Source organism: Haplochromis burtoni, unplaced genomic scaffold, assembly GCF_018398535.1.
Source record: "Haplochromis burtoni strain Fernald_Lab_line unplaced genomic scaffold, NCSU_Asbu1 Contig_77, whole genome shotgun sequence".
Classification (NCBI taxonomy): Eukaryota; Metazoa; Chordata; class Actinopteri; order Cichliformes; family Cichlidae; genus Haplochromis; species Haplochromis burtoni.
Window position 1 is genome coordinate 2,285,775 of NW_024582438.1, and position 19,471 is coordinate 2,305,245.

Consider the following 19,471-nt stretch of genomic DNA (forward strand, 5'->3'; position numbering starts at 1 on the left):
ACACACACACACACACAGAAACTTGTTTACCTGGGTTCTCTCAAATGCAAGGAAGGAGCTGGTTTGTGCAGATACTGAAGGGAACTGTTCGGACACATGGCAGTCCAACCCCACAGTGGGTGCTGTGAAATTCTGGGTATAGTTTTCTGAAACCCTTTTAACTTTACCCTGTTAATAACAGAGAATAACAACATTTTTGTGTTTATAACAGCAGGAACAATCCTTCTAGAAACATCCATTTTTTTTTCAGTACCTTTGTTAGCCTGATGATGGCGATGTAACCAGATTTCCCATGATACCAACGATTCAGATCCAAACAATCAGAGTACATCGATATGTAAACACCTTTAAATACACAGAAAATTTAAACTTAATATGTTTTCAGTCAAAAATAAACACTGTGAGGTTCAATTATTTGTAATAGGACTTCATAGACAACTATCATGGTGAAGTCATAACTCTGAAGTCGCTGTCTGTCACTCCCAGAGTAATACAACCACACCTAGGAAAATGAATGTCTCACACTTCCAAGAACACACCTCATTGAGCAACAGTCTGACTGAATTACCTTAGGTACTGCAGTAAACACTAAATTTCAACAAACCATAACGGTAACATTTATCAGTTTAGAATAAAATAAATCTAGTTACATAGTTAAAATGCAATAACATGCGTTTTCCTGCTTATGGTACGAGTAACTGAGTCAGTTTTGAAAAAGAAAAAAGAAAACTTCATAGAAAATGCTTGAAAAATAGTGACATACTCAAGAGCATGTTATAAGGCGAGGTAGACAGCCACAAACTAGTCTAAGAAGTCTGTTCCGTCTTGTACTTTTTAGACTTTTTTTAATTAGGAATGTCAAGTAACAAACATGTCGAGAATTACAACATTTATGAGAGAAAGGTCATGAAAAAAACCTATTGCACAACTGCAAGTCTGCACAGGATGTGCAGCAAAAAAAACAACAAAAAAAAACCACTGGCTGAGTCGATAACATGTGACACACTGAAGCTGTTGTTTTAAAGTGTCAAGCCGGTGCCATTTTCTCCTACAGTTCACTGCAAAACAGCTCCATAAAAACTGACTTTGACCAAAGTTTGCTCTTGATAACTGCTACTCTTTATCACAGTCCGTACTGGGCCCAGTGGGTGTCCCAGCAGCATTTTAAACTGGGAGTTTTAAGGCTAAACAGAGCTAACAAGAATACAACTCGCAGTGCAAAACAGAAAGAAATGCCACAGTCTTCCTTAAACACCAATATCCCGAAAACCTCATGTAATGTATAGTTTCTGTTTCACACATTCTTTCACTTTCATTTGTATACATTCAGGGCTTTAATTTGCTTTCACTTTCAAAACAAGGCAGCACTGGACAAACAACATGGACTATTCTTTAGCTTGATCTGCAAACATGAAGGACAACTTATATCTGGCCTTTAAGGTAAAATCCTGCTTATTAGTATTTTTATAGGTTTACAGCTAAGGAATTTATTAGAATAAGATTTTAACGTTGAGTTTTAACACATAGCTATCATATGATCTCAGACTCAGACTGAGGGAGGGAAGGACAGGGTGGAGGATAAAAAATACATGTATATATATATATACCTTTAGAAGGATCTCCCAGAGTTGTACATGTGCTATTTCCAGTGAGCACACCGGTTTCTCGGAGTGCGTTAGCCTTTAAAACAAAAAAAAAGGAGCACGGTATGAGGATTCGGTTGATTGTGTGCGTTTTCTCAGCTGTGTCTGTGACCTCCAGTCTGTACCTTGTTGACATCGTCAAAGAGCAAAAAGCCATAGGACTCCTCTAGATCCTCGTCTGAATACCCAGCGTCTCTCCTTTTTGCTCGGAAGGCATTGTACTGATACAAAACAAATTTTAAAAAAAGAAATAAGGAAATCAGAATAAAGGCTGTGCTTCATGTAAGAGCAGTTCCTGTTTCAGGCATGAGAAATTTTACCCTTGTGGGATTTCTTATGAGCTCAAAAGAGGGGAAATCTTCAATATTATATGTATAAAAGAGAAACAAAACCCACCGCATGTGTATAAGATACCATCTGGTGGGGTTTAACGACCACGTGTTATTTAAATGTGGTTATACTGGGGCTATATAAAAATCTACTTAAATGCTGGGGAAAGACTTAGACTAACCTTTTCTTCCAAAGTTGGATTCTTTACCAAAACAGCAGACTTGTATCTGAAACACTGCTTCGACTCATCATACAAGTATGCACGTTGAAGTGGAGCCAAGATACTGTTTTTAAAGATGTCAGAAGAGTCTGGCACAGGTATCAAGACACCTAAAGAAAGTGGACAGAATGCAAACATGAGCGCAGAATCCACGAGAGACTGGAAAATTACAGGCAACTGCGGATTGGATTTCAACCAAGGGGGAAAAAAAACTCTCCGAGCTGTTTCTCAATCCTGGAACAGGCTGTCCCCATTGGATATCCTTATCTACGCATTTATTTTCAGTTTTAACACATAACATTAGCAGGTGTCGAGTAAAGCAGGAGAAAAATCTCCCACCACACGACTTTTTTTTTTTTAAATCTTGAAGTGAAAGTCGTATAAGTGGTGCTGGTGGGGGAAAAGGGCTCATCACCTTTACTCGAGGCACCAGCATTCCCACTTTCCATTGCTTATGAAATCTGTCGGCCTCCCTTTTCCTTTCGCTGAAAACTGCTCTTCCCGGATTCAAACATCACAACTCGGTAATTAGATCCCATGTATCCCACGTCAGATAAACCTTTCAAAGTCACTCGAGCTCCTGTCGCCGCCGTTTCAATAGACATATTAACACGAAAACCAGGAAGTTAGAAAATAGCTGTTTGTCCACAGCACGTAGAAGCAAAAATTTCCACGTAGCTTCACGTTTATCGTTTCATAAACAACGCGTCTGTTTACTCATGAAAGCCCCTCAGTCCTCCACATGCCTCCTCGCGTGGGGACTCGGTGTTACTGTCGTCGGTTTCAAAAAGGAAACAGAAACCTATCGAGGCGAAGCATCCATCTTGAAAGTCTACAGCGAACTGTGTTCGCAAGGCAGCTGCTGAAGCAATGCTGAAGCTAGTTTGCGCCTGCGGCTCACTTCTCCTGTGTGTGTGCGTGTCCGTTTTTTCCTGTCCCTTTCCCTCCTCCTCGCGAAGAAATACTGATTTATAACAACAAACAAGCTAACACCGTGGGGTTATATTTGAACGCTAACTCGTTATCAACTGGTTTGATGGGTTATATGGCTGATTGAACACCGTAACACGGTTTAGATAAACTACGGGAGGTGCGGGGGGAGTTATGGAGATTAGTGCTAACACGTCTTTAGCACGTTCCCATGAAATTTGGTTTCCTGGAAAATCCTGTTTACCAAATGCACAGGCAAACTCACGGTAACTTAACTAATCGCTATAAAAACTAGTGGAAATGTGCAGCTGCCTGTTTAGTAAAGAAAAGAAAAGAAAATAACGGGGGGTCGTGTTCTGCATGAGTCTATTTAAAAGGTTTTCTCTGTATAGACTGCTATGTTATGGTGGGCAGCTTCGCCTATATCGCTATCAAAGGTTACAGCACCTAACTAATAACCTGGTTTGAGTACCTACTTCATTGTGATTTTTTTTTTTTTTTTTTTTTTTTTTACATGGAGTGGGACATTGCTCTAAGTCCATAGTTCACCCTTTGAGACACATGACAGCCTAGTTCCTCTGCACATCTGTTTGTTCCTCTCATTATGCTAAGAGCATGTGCAGTGCAAGTTAACACTGTGAGCTGAACAAAAACAAATATTTGATATGTTCCTTTATCTCGAAATAGCCTTTCTGCATACTGGACAAAGACACAGCTTCCTAGTTTGAAGAGTCAAGCCAGTGCAGACGTGCTTCGAACCTGCATTCTTTTTAATGGCCACCTGGGGTGATAGCTGTGGTTCCAAAAAGACTTAGACTATTCCAAATAACTTGGATCTCAGATGTCGGAACTCGGGAATGGCATCAATCCTGAGTTAGCGTATTCCAGAAAAAGTGAGAAAAAAAAACAGTATTTATTTTTCACAATAAATATGGCATAATACTTACTTATGGGCGACCGTGGCTCAGGGGGTTGGGAAGCGTATCTGTAACCGGAAGGTCGCCGGTTTGATCCCCGGGCTCTCTGTCCTGGTCGTTGTGTCCTTGGGCAAGACACTTTACCCTACCGCCTACTGGTGTTGGAGTCTGCCCCAGGGCAGCTGTGGCTACCCTGGGGCAGACTCCACCAGTGTGTGAATGCAAGAGTGAATGAATAGTGGCATTGTAAAGCACTTTGGGTGCCTTGAAAAGCGCTATATAAATCCATTATATTATTACTTTTTACTTAAAAACACTGCTGCACCTATCCATGGATAGAGCCTGGTTTTACAGTTTTGCTACTGTTTATGGCCCATGCTACCATGTTGGATTGTTAACGTCAATTTTCAAATTTTGGTTGGGAACTCAGAAATTCTGACTTCTCACATCTGACCAATCCAACATCTCCCTCTGTATAATCTGTAAATTTCTGAGCTTCTGTTCTGATATAGAATTAAAAAACAGTGTTAAACACTGATACGGCTTTACAGCTGTGTCTTCAGCCAACCTTTGGTTGCAGCAACACAACATGCCAGGTTGAAAAAATTGAGATATGCAGCACTGGCAGAAGTTGTGGCTTGTGACAGTGGATGCGACGCCAATCAAGTATGCATAGAGGCCTATCTGTGACTTCTTCCTCTTTGTGTTTAACGGCGGTTGGCAACCAACGTAAAGGAGCATTACCGCCTCCTACTGTTCCGGAGTATGGGTCAGACTTACAGCTTACAATCTGTATCCAAAAAAACAATACAAAACCAAAAAAAAAAAAAGACCCTACACTCTTTCATAAACACCTATATCCTTCAGAAACCCCACCAGTTCCCTCACCTGTGCCCTACTACCCTCCAACACACAGATTAAATTCCTCAATTCCCCGCTCCTTCAATCTATTCTGCAGAACTTTCCTCTCCACATCATAACCCTTGCACCGCAGTATTACATGCTCTACCGACTCCTCCTCCTGGCACACTCCACAAAGCCCTGTCTGATGTTCTCCCATCATCTGCCTCCAAACAATACCTTTTGCTTCAGATCCGCTGCTTTTAATTTCCATCTCAGTCCTAGTTAGTCAACGCTCCTTTTGCCAACCTATCCACCTTTTCATTTCCACTGATTCCTACATGAGCTGGCACCCAAAGAAACTGAATATTGCCACCACAACACCTTATTCTGCTTATAGTCTCCAGAATAGTGTACAGCATATCCTGCCTTGTCTTCGAACAAAATGATTGTAGACTTGAAAGAACAGCTGCCGAGTCAGAACACACTACCACCTGCCTGATTTTTGAACACTCTACCATTTCAATGCTACCAAAATTGCTACCATTTCAACCGTGTACACTGCCAGTCCATCCGGAGTGCGTCTGTTTATTTCAATATTTTTTGACGGAACTGCTATTCCAAACCCTGTAATTCCTGTATCTGGACTTTTAGCATCATCCGTGGACACATGAATACACTCAGGGTATTCATTCAAGCTGTGAAAATGAAATGCTGAAACAAGATCGACTCTTCCTTTCAATTTTCTCTTCAGATCCAGCAAGTACCAGTGCACAGGAGGGGTCTCCAGTAACCATGAAGGAACCACAGGGAACACTCCTGCAGGACATATTTTAAGTTCATACACTTGACACTCCTTAGCCCACTGATTCCCCACCTTTCCAAAATGATCCTTCTGACTTCTTCCATACTCCCAGAATTCCAAAAGTACCTCCTTTGTGGGATGTGCGTCACCATGACCACCAAGATGAACCCAGTAATTCACAGACACTTGCGTCCTCCTAAGATCTAGGGGCATTTCTCCCATCTCCACCTGTAGGGCACTGACTGGAGACGTTTTAAAAGCTCCACAGCACACTCCAAGGGCTTCCGATTGCAGAACATCCAAACGTCTCAACACAGAAGGAGCTGCTGAACACCCATAATCGAAGACCGATCTAATTAATGCCTGGTAAAGTCTTTTCAAAGCAGAAGAGCTCGCTCCCCAACCCCTCCCAGCTACACACCTCATAACATTAATAACTTTTTTGCATTTGGTTTCAATCTGGTTAATATGCTCCCTCCCTCCATATCAGTCTTGAATCAAACACAACACCTAAGTACTTAAAAGAGCTCACTTTCCCAATTACCTTGTCATACAGTTTCAATGTCAAAGTCTCACTCACTTTTCTTTTGGTAAAGAACATCATTTTTGTTTTTTCCACTGAAAACCTGAATCCCCAGTCAAATCCCCACTCAACCACCAACAGCCTCCTGAACCTTGCCCACTAGGTGCTCAATATTTCTTCCTTTTTTTCCATAACATACCATCATTAGCAAACAAAGACCTCCTAATTCCCTCAGGAACATCAGAAAAAACATCATTGATCATTATAACAAAAAGCAGGGGACTAATCGCACTGCCCTGTGGCGTTCCATTCTCAACCGTGCACTGACTAGAAATTGTAGACCCAATTCGCACTTGGATCTTCGTACCAGATAAAAAGTCTTGGATCCAATTGAATGTCCTGCCACCAATACCCAACTTATGCAACTTGATTAAAAGCCCATCCCTCCACAACATATCATATGCCTTTTCTATGTCAAAAACACTGCCAAAACAGACTCTTTATTGGCCTGCGCTTTCCTAACAACATTCCCAAGTCTAATAATAGCATCAGTTGTGTTCCGAGCTGTCCTGAAACCACTTTGGTAATTGGCTAAAGCCCCTTTTCTTTCCAGCTCAAAGGACAGTCTTGCATTATCATACGTTCCATTAACTTGCACACATTTGATGTAAGAGCGATTGGTCTGTAGCTATCTGGTTTAGATGGATCCTTCCCAGGTTTTCTTATTGGCACAATAACAGCCTCCTTCCAAGTACTTGGGAGCTCACCCTTAATCCAAACTGTGTTAACCAAACACAGCAGTTTATTAAGCGCTTTCGTACCAAGGTTCTTCAACATTAAATAACAAATTTGATCCTTTCCCGGGGCTGTGGGCTTCGTTTTTTGAAGTGCTCTCACCATTTCCTCCCGAGAAAACACTGCATCCAAACTACTGTCTATGTGTGCCTTTCTTACTAAATCCTCCAAATACCGTGTTTTAGTTTGGCACATTCTGTCTTTTCCCAACACTGATATGTTATCAGAGCTATGAATCTTAGCAAAAGTTTTCACCATAACCTCCACTTTTTCCTGAGCTGTTACAAAGTTCTGTTGGCCTGAAGATAGAACTGGGTAATCCCATTCCTGCCGGTCACCTCCCATTCTTCTGACCATGCCCCAGACCTCCCCCACTGGAGTGGTTCTTCCTATTTTAGAACAGAACAACCTCCAACTGCTCCGCTTTGCTTGTCTCACTGTTCTTCTGACCACTGCCACTGCTTTTCTGTATGCAATCAGAGCTTGTTAAGGTTTCTTTGGAGAAATTTAAACGCCTTGTTTCTTTCCTTTACAGCAATTCGACATTCCTCTGTCCACCATGGCACCAAAGTCCTACTTTCCTTACCTTTACTGGTTGGGATTGAGGCCTTGGCGGCTACCATAAGTACTTCAATAAACTGATCATTCATTTGATCAACGCTACCAGACTCATCAACCTTGTCAATCGTTTCCTCACATAATTTTTGAAATTTTGTCCAGTCAGCTCTATGAAAACTCCACTTCTTATGCACCTCTCTTAGAGATACCTGTATCTTCCCTCCAACATCACAGAAAGCAGGATAATGGTCACTGCCTATGGTAGTGTCTGTTCTGATGGTCCACTGACTTATTCCTGCAAGGACAGTTGAGACTAGAGTTAAATCCAAAACTGACTGTGTTCCATTAACAACATTACATCTGGTCCCCCTACCATCATTCAGGCACACCAAATTGCATGTATCCATCAATTCCTCAATTACCTTACCATTTTTATCTGTGTGTGTGCCTTCCCATACTCTGCTATGGGCATTAAAATCCCCACACCAAATAACTCTACGACAGTCACTTCCTTCAATTGAACGAAGCTCCAATCTGGCGCAAGGATTGTAGAAATTCACAATAAGATTTGGTTCATTCCTGTCCCAAACGTCAATAGCAACATACTCCAAATCATTGCCTTTACCCAGGAGTCTATATGGAATGTCTTGTTTGACAAACGTTGCACACCCCCCCCCCTCCACCACGGTCCCTGTCATTTCTTATTATCTTGTAACCATACAACACAAAATCCAAAGAAGATTTAAGCCAAGATTCCTGTACACAAATGACATCTGGTTTAACATCAAGTAGTTTGATGAAATGCTTCAACTCTTGGCCATTGACCTACAGACTCCTTGCATTCCATTGAAGAATAAGTACCACGATTACGTAAAAGAACATCATGTTTCCTGACTTGACTGATAATTGAGGTTGTTCCTCACTTCTTCCCATGTCAGTCCTACTAACCCCAAGTGGTTAATTGCCGCCTTAACAATGAGCTGAATTTTCTCCTGCTTAGATCTCACATCAGCTGTGGTGTTTATCACTCCTGCAATGAATGTAACCAATGCCATCTTATCAATAACCACACTATTTGTGTTGATCCGGGTAACTCTTTGATCCCGAGATGCACCCTGTCCTGGGTTGACGTTGACCTGTTCACTCGCTCTCATCACCCTCACTGCTTCAGCATAGGAGATCTTCTTCTCCACCCTCACTTTTTGAATATGATTTTCTTGTTTCATTCTCTCACATCCAGCATACGCAACACTGTGACTCCCACCACAACTACAACACTTTGGTTGAACTCCATCTCCACATTTCCCATATTTGTGATCTCCACCACACTGAGCACATCTCCTCTTTTCCTTACAGTTTTTCGCTAGGTCTCCAAACCTTTGACAGTTAAAGCACCTCAGAGGTTTTAGGCATTGCTCCAACCAATTTTGCCAGCAGACGTCACTGCCATCCGTCCTCTCTCCTTGATCCACCTCCCCTACCAACAAAACACCCTCCAGCCCTCACAGTATCACAAGCTTTCAAAATCAATCTCACCTCCGCTCTTGCGACAACATTTCACCCACTCTATCTGTGACTTTCTGGCAGCACCCACTCATGAGGGAAGAATGAGTATTTCCCAACTGGCTGGAAGAAATCCTCCTTGTTAGCATATTGCTGTTGTCCCAGTTTGCATGGGAGTAACAGACGTGTCTACAGACACGTTGCAAACCAGTTGTGCCTTTTGAAACAAACTGGTGGCAGCACTGAGGAACAGCTTTTACTCTGAAGGTGAACCTTTTACATTTCTGGTTTGCGTTAAACTTTTCCACGTTTTACTATCACTGGACTAGTAGTTTTCGGGGTTTTTTTCTCTTCCAAATATTTGTAGTACATGAAAAACTAATGGCAACCACGGTTATGTTACTCTCTCATTTTGGGTTGTACTGTATAAAACATGAATAATTTTGCCATTTGAAGTGCTAGAAAGTATATTGTCCAAAATATTGTCATGAGCTAATGATTTGTGATTGACAAGTCATTAGCCAATGCAATTTCAGTCTGATGTGCCCTTCTTCATAACATAGGGTTTCAAAACAACAAAATGGCAAAAATGCTCATCAAAAGGCTTCAAAACAAGACTTCACTAACCAGTTTGCAGCTGCAGAAGTAGCTGTCTTTTATATTGCCTATGATCAACATATAAGCAAAGACTGATCTGAGCTGCTAGCCAATATAATAACCAGACTATAAAATAAGTGTGTAAATGGGTTTTTACACAGAAAGCAATTTGGTTGCCATGTATCACTTTGTCACAGAGGCTTCATTGCTAGTGAGCATTCAAGACTTTGGTTGCCTAGCCCTCTATTTTATTTACCACCGTGTCATATGACAACCTACATAGTATAACATTAGACCCTAGAAGTAGGCAGATGTTGCAAAAGCTTCATTGTTAGATATTGAATATAAAAAGCAGAGAAGCTGTATTAACCAGATGGAAACTTCCAAGGCTAAAATATGAAGCTAATGTTAAAATGGCCAAAGCTACAGTTCTTTTTGACCACTAGCTTGCTAGCTTCTCATACTTACAGAATCTCTACTGTAGTGCTGACATTATTACAGAAATACCTCTTTACAGCCTGATACAAGCACAGTTTTGGTCTCTGTACCTCATTTTCCCATATTGAAAATGTGAATTTTTGGTGATTCTTGATCTTGGGTTTAGAGTTTCTAGTCAAGCTACTGTTGACTGCAAATGTTTAAATGTTTAAAAAGAAAGTCTTTAAGAATAATCTTCCCCCACGTTGCAACATTTGTGATTCAAGGGTTCTACAGGAAATAAACAGTCATATTTACTTCCTCTCTTGTGTTGATTTATTTTTTGTGTTCTGCTTGTCTTCTTAGACATGATAAATGGCTTGAAAGCGGCCAGCAAATGCAGAGCTATGGCTAGTGCTGTGCAGAAAAGCATCTATGCACGTTTTTCCAGGTAAGTAACCATGACGGAATCTACATGCTACAAGGAACAAACAGAAACTTCATGATGAACCCAGCCCGTGAGTGGATAGGAGAATGACACAATTGGAGAGGCTATGCCTTTGTTATGACTGTCACTTGTACCTTGTTTAGCTAAGCTAATTGTGGAATGACAAATAAAGAAATGCTTGAAACACAGTATAAAAGCTGACCTCCAAGATCAAGATGCACTGGTGTCTGATTACAGCACTCTGTAAAGGTAAGTGGCTTCTATAGAAGAAGCCTCGGAAACCATAACTTTGGAAAAACAGACCGTAACAAAGTCAAAAGATATTAAATATATATTGACAAATAACAATGCTTCTAGAAGAAAATTGTTTGGATAGATGAAACAAAATGAGAATCTTTTGATAAGTGAAATTACGTTTTTGCTCACAGAAAATAATAAAGTAAAAATAAATGCACAGCATGGAGATGAAGAAAAGAAGAGTGATATCAGATGTGTATCAGCTCGTTCTGAAGAAAGACATGCAGTGTCATAATCACAGGACATGGTTGCACAAACAGGATAATGACATGCATCTAAAAACAGACATGAAATAAGCAGAATCTCACAGGCATTTGGCAAATGTGATCCATTAAGCCTGAGAGGAGGTGACAAGTGTTCTGAAGAAGACTCACACGATGGTGAGAAGTGTACATGTCTGATAAACGGCTTCAAAACACACTGCTGTGTGGTCGCTGATTGATGCTTATGGTTTGCTTGTTTAAGGAACAACAAGCGCTGACAAACATACACTGCCACAATGTGTGTGTGTGCTCATGGTCTTAAAGAAGACAAGAACTGGAGGCCTTGTCATTGCAAGCTGATATAACGTTGCTTCTCCGTCACATCATCATTCATGTTGGTTGGTGAATGATTGCAGTGGTGTAGCATTGTCTGGCAATGGTAAACACAAACACTGATAGCTAATTTGTAATTCCATTTATATTACAATAGAAGCTCTGCCGTTAGATATAAAGTGCAAGTATGAGAAGCTAGCAAGCGTGCTCACTTCAGCAAAAATCTTTCCAACACAGTTCACCTGGAGTCAGATCTTTTATTTCTTCAAATTTTGTTGATAATTTTTGTTTAACCTTGAATGCTTAAGGCCAAAAATCTTACATGTTGCACCTTGACTACAACCTCCTGTGTAAAAGATTTGCAAGGCTTAGTTGTTAATGCTCAACCCAGCAGCCTACAGCAAACAAGGACACGCAGAAGGTTGGTGTGACAGAAGACGATGCTGGGGATCCGATAGGATCGAGAGAGATGAAAGCTGAAAGAGGAAGTTTAATTTTTAATGCTTCATGAAGGTGTCTCCAGAAAAACAAACAAACAAACAAAAAAACTAAAATCTAAAAACATTGGTTAAATGACTTTTCCCTTTCTATTGAGGGGAAGTGGTAACTGGGTGGCTAATGGTTAGTCCTGTGGCCATACAAATAGCTACCAGAATGAACTCACCAATAACCACTGTTACCATGGATCATGAAATATAGGGTGGAATCCATCCCACAGTTAACCTGTTTACTTAACCTTATCTAACCTAGGAGTTGCAATTGAAATATAAAATAGCACTTAAGTGACATCATGAGTTAATGTGTCATGCTAGCTAAAGCTCACCAAGCTAGCTCTAAACAGGCACATGCCATAACCAAATGAATAAAAAACAGTTCTTTACATACCACATTATTGACAGCGATGTAAACCTTTTTTATTTGCTGGTTAAAGTCATTAGATAAAGTAGAGAAACTGAAAAAGGAAGCTAACATGGAAGTGTGAAAAACTGGGGTTGACTCCAGAAGTGATGCGATTCAAGCTATGTTAATACACCAATTTTTAAAGGATTACAAAACATGTTTACACTTTAGTACAAAAAACAATTTACACATTTTTATAAGTCATCCAACAGGATAATGGATTGACAGGTGTCATGTTATGATGTAAACAGATATTAGTCTCGTGTTTGTAAACTGTTTCTTACTTTTAAGAAACCCCTGATTAGACACAGTGTCAGCCAAAAGTTTCCTGGATGAGGAACCGAGGCAGAACAGTACACTGTATATTAACAATTTGTGCATTAGACACAGTTCAATAAATTGCATTTTTTGGGATACAGTGTGTGGAGAGATATTTGCAGACAGTGACACTAAGATGACAAACATCTGAAATATGGGAAAGTCTGGTGGTTCCTGATTGCATTATTGCTTTTGTGCTCAGCCGGTGTTGTGCCAAAAAGTGATTTCCAATGTTTCCGTGTTTTGTTTTGTTTTAAATCTTTGCTTATCGGCTGTAGTCAACAGGAGTTGTGAAGGGGTTGTATAAAAAAAGAAGGTAAAGGAATTATATGTTTTTTGTTCTCTGTGTTCTACATTATAGTCAGTCAAAAGCTACAATCAAAAAAAATGATTGCAGCTTCTACAATGTGTCAGGAATGTTCTTTCTGGCTCAAAATGACTCATAAGACTCATAAGTATCTCATAAGATACATTTGACACAATATAGATCAACATTTTAAATATTTACGGATTCTTTGTTTTTTGTTTTGTTTTTTGGCAAAAACCAGAATACACTTTCTATCACGACACTGGGATTTGGTCTACATCTTTGGTGGACTTTTTCATGTTGCATCACAAGTAGCAACTTCTGCTTCCAGAAATGAAAAATACCAAGGCTTCAAAATAGGTCCAAAACCCATTGCTCTGTCCGTCTTTTATATACAGTCTATGCTTTGAATCCACAAAATGGATTTTAAAAATGTGCTACACAAATAAATACATATGCCCTATTATTCTGCATTACTAAAGAACCACAACATATACAATATATATTTATATTTATATATACATATATAAATGTGTGTGTGTGTGTCCTTTATTATTTTCATTTATCTGTAATAATCATAACCCTTCGCCTACATATCCCAGAATTCCCCGGCGTTGTTTATTTAGGCGAAACCTCAGCTGCTCAGACTCTGCACAGGGTTGCACGGTGTGTGTGGTAGTATTCGTAGTAATGCGGTCCTTTCGATTTTTGTTGCTTTGCTTCAAAATGAAAACCATGCTCGGCTAAATCTGCGTTGCTGAGAGAGACAAAAACAGGAACATGAAATGGAGATCACACGGGCCAGACCGTCCTTGTATGGAGAAATCGGTAAGTAGCTTAGAGTTGGTGACTAACAGTAACCGAGACAGCCGTTTCAATAAGGAGTCTGGCGGTTATTATCCCGATGATGCCTGCAGATCCTAGATTTATTAGCTTTTCATTGCCTGCCTTTCATCTTTCTTTGACGATGCTGATTAAGGCTAGCCTTAAGCCAGCATGGTATCTTAAACTGGTTGACGTTCGTCTGAGAGCATGACGTCGCGCTTTAAGCTCGTTGCTGAAACCAGCAGGCATTGAACTGCCTGTTGTGCAACTAGTTCAGCAGTGGATCCATTATAACGCACACCTCACACCATGTAAGACAAATACATGTGCTATTCAGGTGGGTTGGGCCCTGCTGCACACGTGCAGAGCACTAGTGTCATTTGTGTTTAAGTTGTGAGAAACCACTTTCTCCCACTTTTCATGTTCCCAAACCTCTTCTCCTTTCCTGCGCATTTGTCATCCCTTTATGTTATTTAATGGGTAACTCTATACAAAGTTGTCTTGACATGGGATTAAGAGCTGCATGTTTTCTGAGGAGAAGAAACACTCTGGCTTTTCTTTTAGAAAGAAGTAGTATAAACACTCATACATCCCCTCAACCTCCTTCCCTTGACTGTGAATAGATGCTCTTAGGTTTTATTTGGTTTCACATCTTTGCAGCACACGGCCTTGGATTCTGGACAGACCGGTCAGCAGTGCACGAGGCTGCTGCACAAGGCAGGGCCTTCCAGTTGCAGCAGCTGATCGAGGGAGGTGCCGCAGTTAACATAGTGGCTGTGGACTCCATCACCCCCCTGCACGAGGCCTGTATACAGGGACAGGCCCAGTGTGTTAGACTGCTGCTGGATGCTGGCGCACAGGTGAGGAGGTTTTGTGGTGCTACCTGACTTCGGCACGTCACTAGAGAATCAAGCACAGTTGGTGGCTTAGGTGGTAGCTCAACATGGTGCATGTGTGCTGTCATTACGGCCCTGTCCTTTAGGTGGACGCTCGTAACATCGATGGTAGCACGCCGCTGTGTGATGCGTGTGCAGCTGGAAGTCTGGATTGCGTCAAGCTGCTGCTGGAGTATGGAGCAACTGTAAATCCTCCCCTGTTCACCTTCTCACCTCTTCATGAAGCCTGCATGGGAGGTGTGTGTTTTCCAACACAACATTGTGCATAATCATATTTTAAGCCATGTCAGTTGATTAAAATACACTATACTGCCAAATGTATTCAGTCACCCTTCAAAATCATTGAATTCAGGTGTTCCAATCACTTTCGTGGTCATAGGTGTATAAAATCAAGAAGCTAGGCATGCAGACTGCTTCTATAAACATTTGTGAAAGAATGGGTCACTCTCAGGAGCTCAGTGAATTTGAGTGTGGCACCCTGATAGGATGCCACCTGTGCAACAAGTTCAATCGTGAAATATCCTCGCTACCAAACATTCAGCAGTCAACTGTAGTGGTATAATAAATAAGTGGAAGCAACTCAGCCACAAAGTGGTAGGGCCCGTAAAAATCGCAGAGCAGGGTCAGCGGATGCTGAAGCGCATAGTGCGCAGAGGTCGGCAACTTTCTGCAGAGTCCATCACTATAGACCTCCAAATTTCATGTGTTCTTCAGATTAGCTCAAGAACATGGTGTAGAGAGCTTCATGCAATGGTTTTCGACCCCAGTTGGGTGTCGGCCCTACCTGTTGCGACATGACTGCGCACCAGTGCGCAAAGCAAGGTCCATAAAGACATGAATGAGCCAGTTTGGCGTGGAAGAACTTGACTGGTCTGTACAGAGTCCTGACCTCAACATGATAAAAGGCATTTGGGAAGAATTCGAGTGGAGACTGTGAGCCAGGATGTAACTCGAATTCAAATTGGGTGTGAAGGCAGATGAGCCAACACTTTTGGCAAGATGGTCTCTCTAGTGGAGAAACAGTGCAGCTGTATTGTAACAGAGACCGGTGGTGAATACAATGGGAATCAGTGTACCTAAAGCTGTAGCTCCACCTGCACAAATCCTCTCCATTGTATTTAAAACCAAAAACCAAAAAACTAGACGAGCAGGTTCGCCGACTCTCGCTGACCAGTGTTAAGACAGACGGTGATTGTGGGCGCAGCTTTGCAATGATGTAAATGTCTACGTGACTGAAACTGCATCCAGGGCCTGGGGCTTGGTGCTTGGTTTGTGACATACTCGTTTTACAATAATGACTACAAAAGTGACACAGAGATGTTTGTTTATTTATTTTTTTGTTCTTGTGGAATTTACTATGTTCCCGGTCCATCTGTCATAGAATCACCAAAGCTTCAGATAGCACACCACACAGCTCAAGTCAAAAAGATAACCGTATGCATGCACAGCTTCACCTGTTAAAGATATATAGTTCATATGGATCAGAATGACTGGAACATGTAGGACAAAATTATTTGGAAAGCAGTCCTGGGAAAAAAGTCTTTGTGCCGACCTTCAGGTTCTCTGTAGAAAGATGGAAGGATGCAGAACAAACCACTTACAGACTGTGTCACCTTGAGTTTCACAACTATTTTCAGCTTAATATTTATAAGAAAAAAAGTTCTTAAAGTCCAGCTGTGATTCTCTTAATGGCATTACACATGGTTACAAATGCATTGAGAGGGACACCGAAAAGGACTAATTCTTCTGATACTAATAATTATTGCTGCCAAAAATTCCAAATGTACCTACCTGCATCGCCAACATTTGCTCAACTGCAGAACTTTTTAGGTTTATACAACTGGAATTAGTTATTTTCTGTGTTTGTTTTTTTTGTAAATATCAGGGAATTCAGATTGTGTTCAGCTCATGATCAATCAAGGAGCTCACATGGAGGCCCATGACTGCCACTATGGGACACCGCTCCATGTAGCCTGTGCCAGGCAACATTATGACTGCGCCAAAGTTCTCCTCAACGCAGGTGAGTCCAGAAGCCTGTACCACAAAGCAGGATTTGAGCTTTTCAGGGAAATTTCAGGGTGGTTCACTTATTACCAGGTTATATCGCCATGCTAACTTAACCTGTGAACCTGAATTCTCTGAGAATAGCATCACATTAGTGAAAGATTCATCAATCAGACCTGTGTGCTCATATAGTAGGAGGGTCTAAATTTTGTAATTTTTACTTTATTTTATGGTATATCTTTTTTTGTTTCCCTGATGGATTCACAAAATCTAAAATGACTATAGATTATTGAATCCAACTTTATTTCTTGACATTTTTCCAGTTATTTCTAAGGTTCTGTAGCTTTAGCAGTAATATGTCGTTCTACAACAGAGCACCTCTTTGTAGTTATGGACTTTATATCACATTTGCACAGATTAAGCCAGCGTTTGGATTCTATTTTTATATTTATTCTTTACTCGCAGACCATTAAACACCACTGGGACTGCAACTCTCTCTTACACTTTAGTTTAATGAAATACGTTAATGTGACTAAGTCTTGGGCTATTCCTTATTTCTTTATATTTTTCTGCCAATTAGGCGGATATTCTTGTACTATCTTTTTGTAAAGTGGTCTTAAACAATAGTTCTCCAGGCTTGCCAAAGACCTTTCAAAGTGTTTCTTTGGATATTGGTTGCTTTTTCACTCATATTCAGCCCAGTCCTTGTGTCTGACCTTTTTTATGGGAATATTTTCTTGCTTAAACCACTGAACACTATGAATCATTCAAGCGTAAAAAAGACGACACAGTGTCCAGTTAGCCCTGAAAACTTTGGTATCTTTAAGGACTTTGTTACTGGCACATTTTTGGGTAAAACGAATCTGTGTCAAATGCTAAAGATAAAAGTTTGACAGACATAATATAGTATTTCGGATGTGAGAGATGCATCTGGCCTTTCAGGTGATCAATTTTTTCAAGTTGGGGGCAACAAGTCTTATGGAGTGATAATTCCAAATTGGTAATTTTTGGTTTGAATCATGAACATATACAGAGGAGGTCAGGAGAGAGGCATGACAGTGTCTACAACCATCTGTAAAACACGGTGGAGGCTGTGTCACGGTTTGGGTTTGCATTTCAGCCAGTGTTGTTGGAGATTGTTTTGAACTTGATGGATTTATCAATGCAATAAATTACCATCAGATTTTTAGCTCACACAGCTACTTTTTTGTTGTTGTTGTTGTTGTTGTTGTTGTTTTTTTAAACTTTAGTATAGTTGCCTCTCTGTAAAAATGAGCTGACTGGCTGCCTGTCCATAATAAGGTTCGTGTGACTGCATATCTTGTCGATATTAAGATTAAGCGAATTCAAATCACTGAAAAGGATCTCTGGCGTTTTCTCTGCGCACCACGGCTAATGAAATTTACAGTTATGATGTACTATTCAGTCATCATGGATTAGAGATAATTTAGTGTGATATGCTGTCTTATCTGTGCTAAGACTAATAAGCTGTTTTTAGAGCAGAAACAAAACATGCTGCATTACTTAGTAATGACAGCATTATTATAACCATGATATCATGGCTTGTTCCATAATAAAATCTCTTGTACATGTAACATGTTAATGGCATGTATGTAACTCTCAGTCTAAAACTTAAAATGGCATGGCATGCAGGGTACCGGCATTTTTAAACTTTTTCTGAATAAGACGAAAAATAATTTTCTGTACAGTCAAGTTTTACCTTCACAGCTTAACCACAAACAGGACACGTATTTCTAAACATCTAAACACAGGAAGTTGACTTCTCTTCATTGTTATGCGTAGCACTTTAGACTTTGAGCGTGGACCTCGTCTTTCAGTATCCTCTATTAATAATTGTATCAGTGGATCCATCCACAGTTTCACTGTTCCAACGTCTGTCAGTAGTAGCAGCTACAAGCATACCCCACTGGATCTGAAGCTTCCTCTCTTATCTGTACAGAGAGCTAGCTCAGTCTGTTTTTTTTATAATACATTTAGGCTAAAAAGGTCAGCAAACAACATTGATAGTAATGGACTCACTGAAAAGGACCTGCAGCCATTACCAGGATATATGTGTATATATATATATTTTTTTACTGTAATATTTGGTGTCAAATATATTTCTTGCTTTATAAAGTGATTATGATGTTTATAATTTCTATTAAAAACACAACCTTGGGCATCAGCAGCGCTTTCCTCTCTCTTAGAAGTTTGTTTTCCTTTTTGAAAGGGGCAAACGTGAATGCTGCCAAGCTCCACGAGACAGCTCTTCATCACGCAGCCAAGGCAAAAAACACAAATTTGATTGAGTTGCTTGTGGAGTTTGGGGGGAATGTGTACGCCACGGATAACCTGAACAAGAAACCTATCCACTACACCACTCTGGGATCCCCATCGTATCTCTGCCTCGAGTTCTTTGAGAGTGAGTATCCACCTAGAGTACATCCTGTTTATTTTAGTCCATCAAGAACACTAGTGACGCATAACTTGAGATGGCTTTTTCTGTCTTAGATAACCCCCTGAGTTTACAGCAGATCAGCAGGGTGGCAGTGAGGAGGATTCTCGGCACAAGAGCGCATAAAGTTGTTTCTAGGCTGGACTTGCCTAATCGTATCATAAGCTTCCTGTCTTACATTCCGGCTCCAGTCATTGAAATTTAATCGCTGGTTGCAACGGCTATTCCTGTGGCCCTTTCTTCTGAAAATCATGTGACAGGATGTTTGAGCTGACAGTGATACCACACAGATGTCTTAACATTTCCCAAACTAGATGGGTGTATAGATTTTTATTTTATTTTTTTCAGTTAAATACGATGACTTTTTGTCTAAGGAAACTGAAAATGGGATTTATTTTTTTTTTTAA

The 19,471-nt window shown here is 40.5% G+C and overlaps 2 protein-coding genes across 6 annotated transcripts in view; one reads left to right on the top strand and one right to left on the bottom strand.

The window, feature by feature from the left end:
• Nucleotides 1–3,253, bottom strand: part of tasor2 (transcription activation suppressor family member 2) — a 31,505-nt gene extending 28,252 nt beyond the window's left edge. For 2 of the 4 annotated variants that reach the window (XM_014335745.2, XM_014335744.2), the window contains exons 1-6: nucleotides 2,609–3,252; nucleotides 2,155–2,303; nucleotides 1,769–1,864; nucleotides 1,608–1,680; nucleotides 254–345; nucleotides 31–168 (exon numbers count right to left, since the gene is read on the bottom strand). In XM_014335745.2, the coding sequence (XP_014191231.1) occupies nucleotides 31–168; nucleotides 254–345; nucleotides 1,608–1,680; nucleotides 1,769–1,864; nucleotides 2,155–2,303; nucleotides 2,609–2,642 (582 nt within the window). In that variant the 5' untranslated portion in view covers nucleotides 2,643–3,252. Of the gene's footprint in view, nucleotides 1–30; nucleotides 169–253; nucleotides 346–1,607; nucleotides 1,681–1,768; nucleotides 1,865–2,154; nucleotides 2,304–2,608 lie in introns of all 4 variants that reach the window. The other 2 variants (XM_005929046.3, XM_042221983.1) reach the window with 2 other exon arrangements.
• On the top strand, nucleotides 632–19,471 carry asb13b (ankyrin repeat and SOCS box containing 13b). 2 transcript variants are annotated; one of them, XM_042221984.1, is made up of 8 exons: nucleotides 632–1,440; nucleotides 5,635–6,051; nucleotides 10,445–13,712; nucleotides 14,370–14,569; nucleotides 14,692–14,842; nucleotides 16,491–16,625; nucleotides 18,840–19,031; nucleotides 19,121–19,471. In XM_042221984.1, the coding sequence occupies exons 3-8, from the start codon at nucleotides 13,670–13,672 to the stop codon at nucleotides 19,267–19,269; spliced, it is 870 nt and encodes a 289-aa protein (XP_042077918.1). In that variant the 5' UTR covers nucleotides 632–1,440; nucleotides 5,635–6,051; nucleotides 10,445–13,669; the 3' UTR covers nucleotides 19,270–19,471. The 2 variants fall into 2 exon arrangements, with proteins under 2 accessions (XP_042077918.1, XP_005929106.1); XM_005929044.3 differs by lacking the exon at nucleotides 5,635–6,051.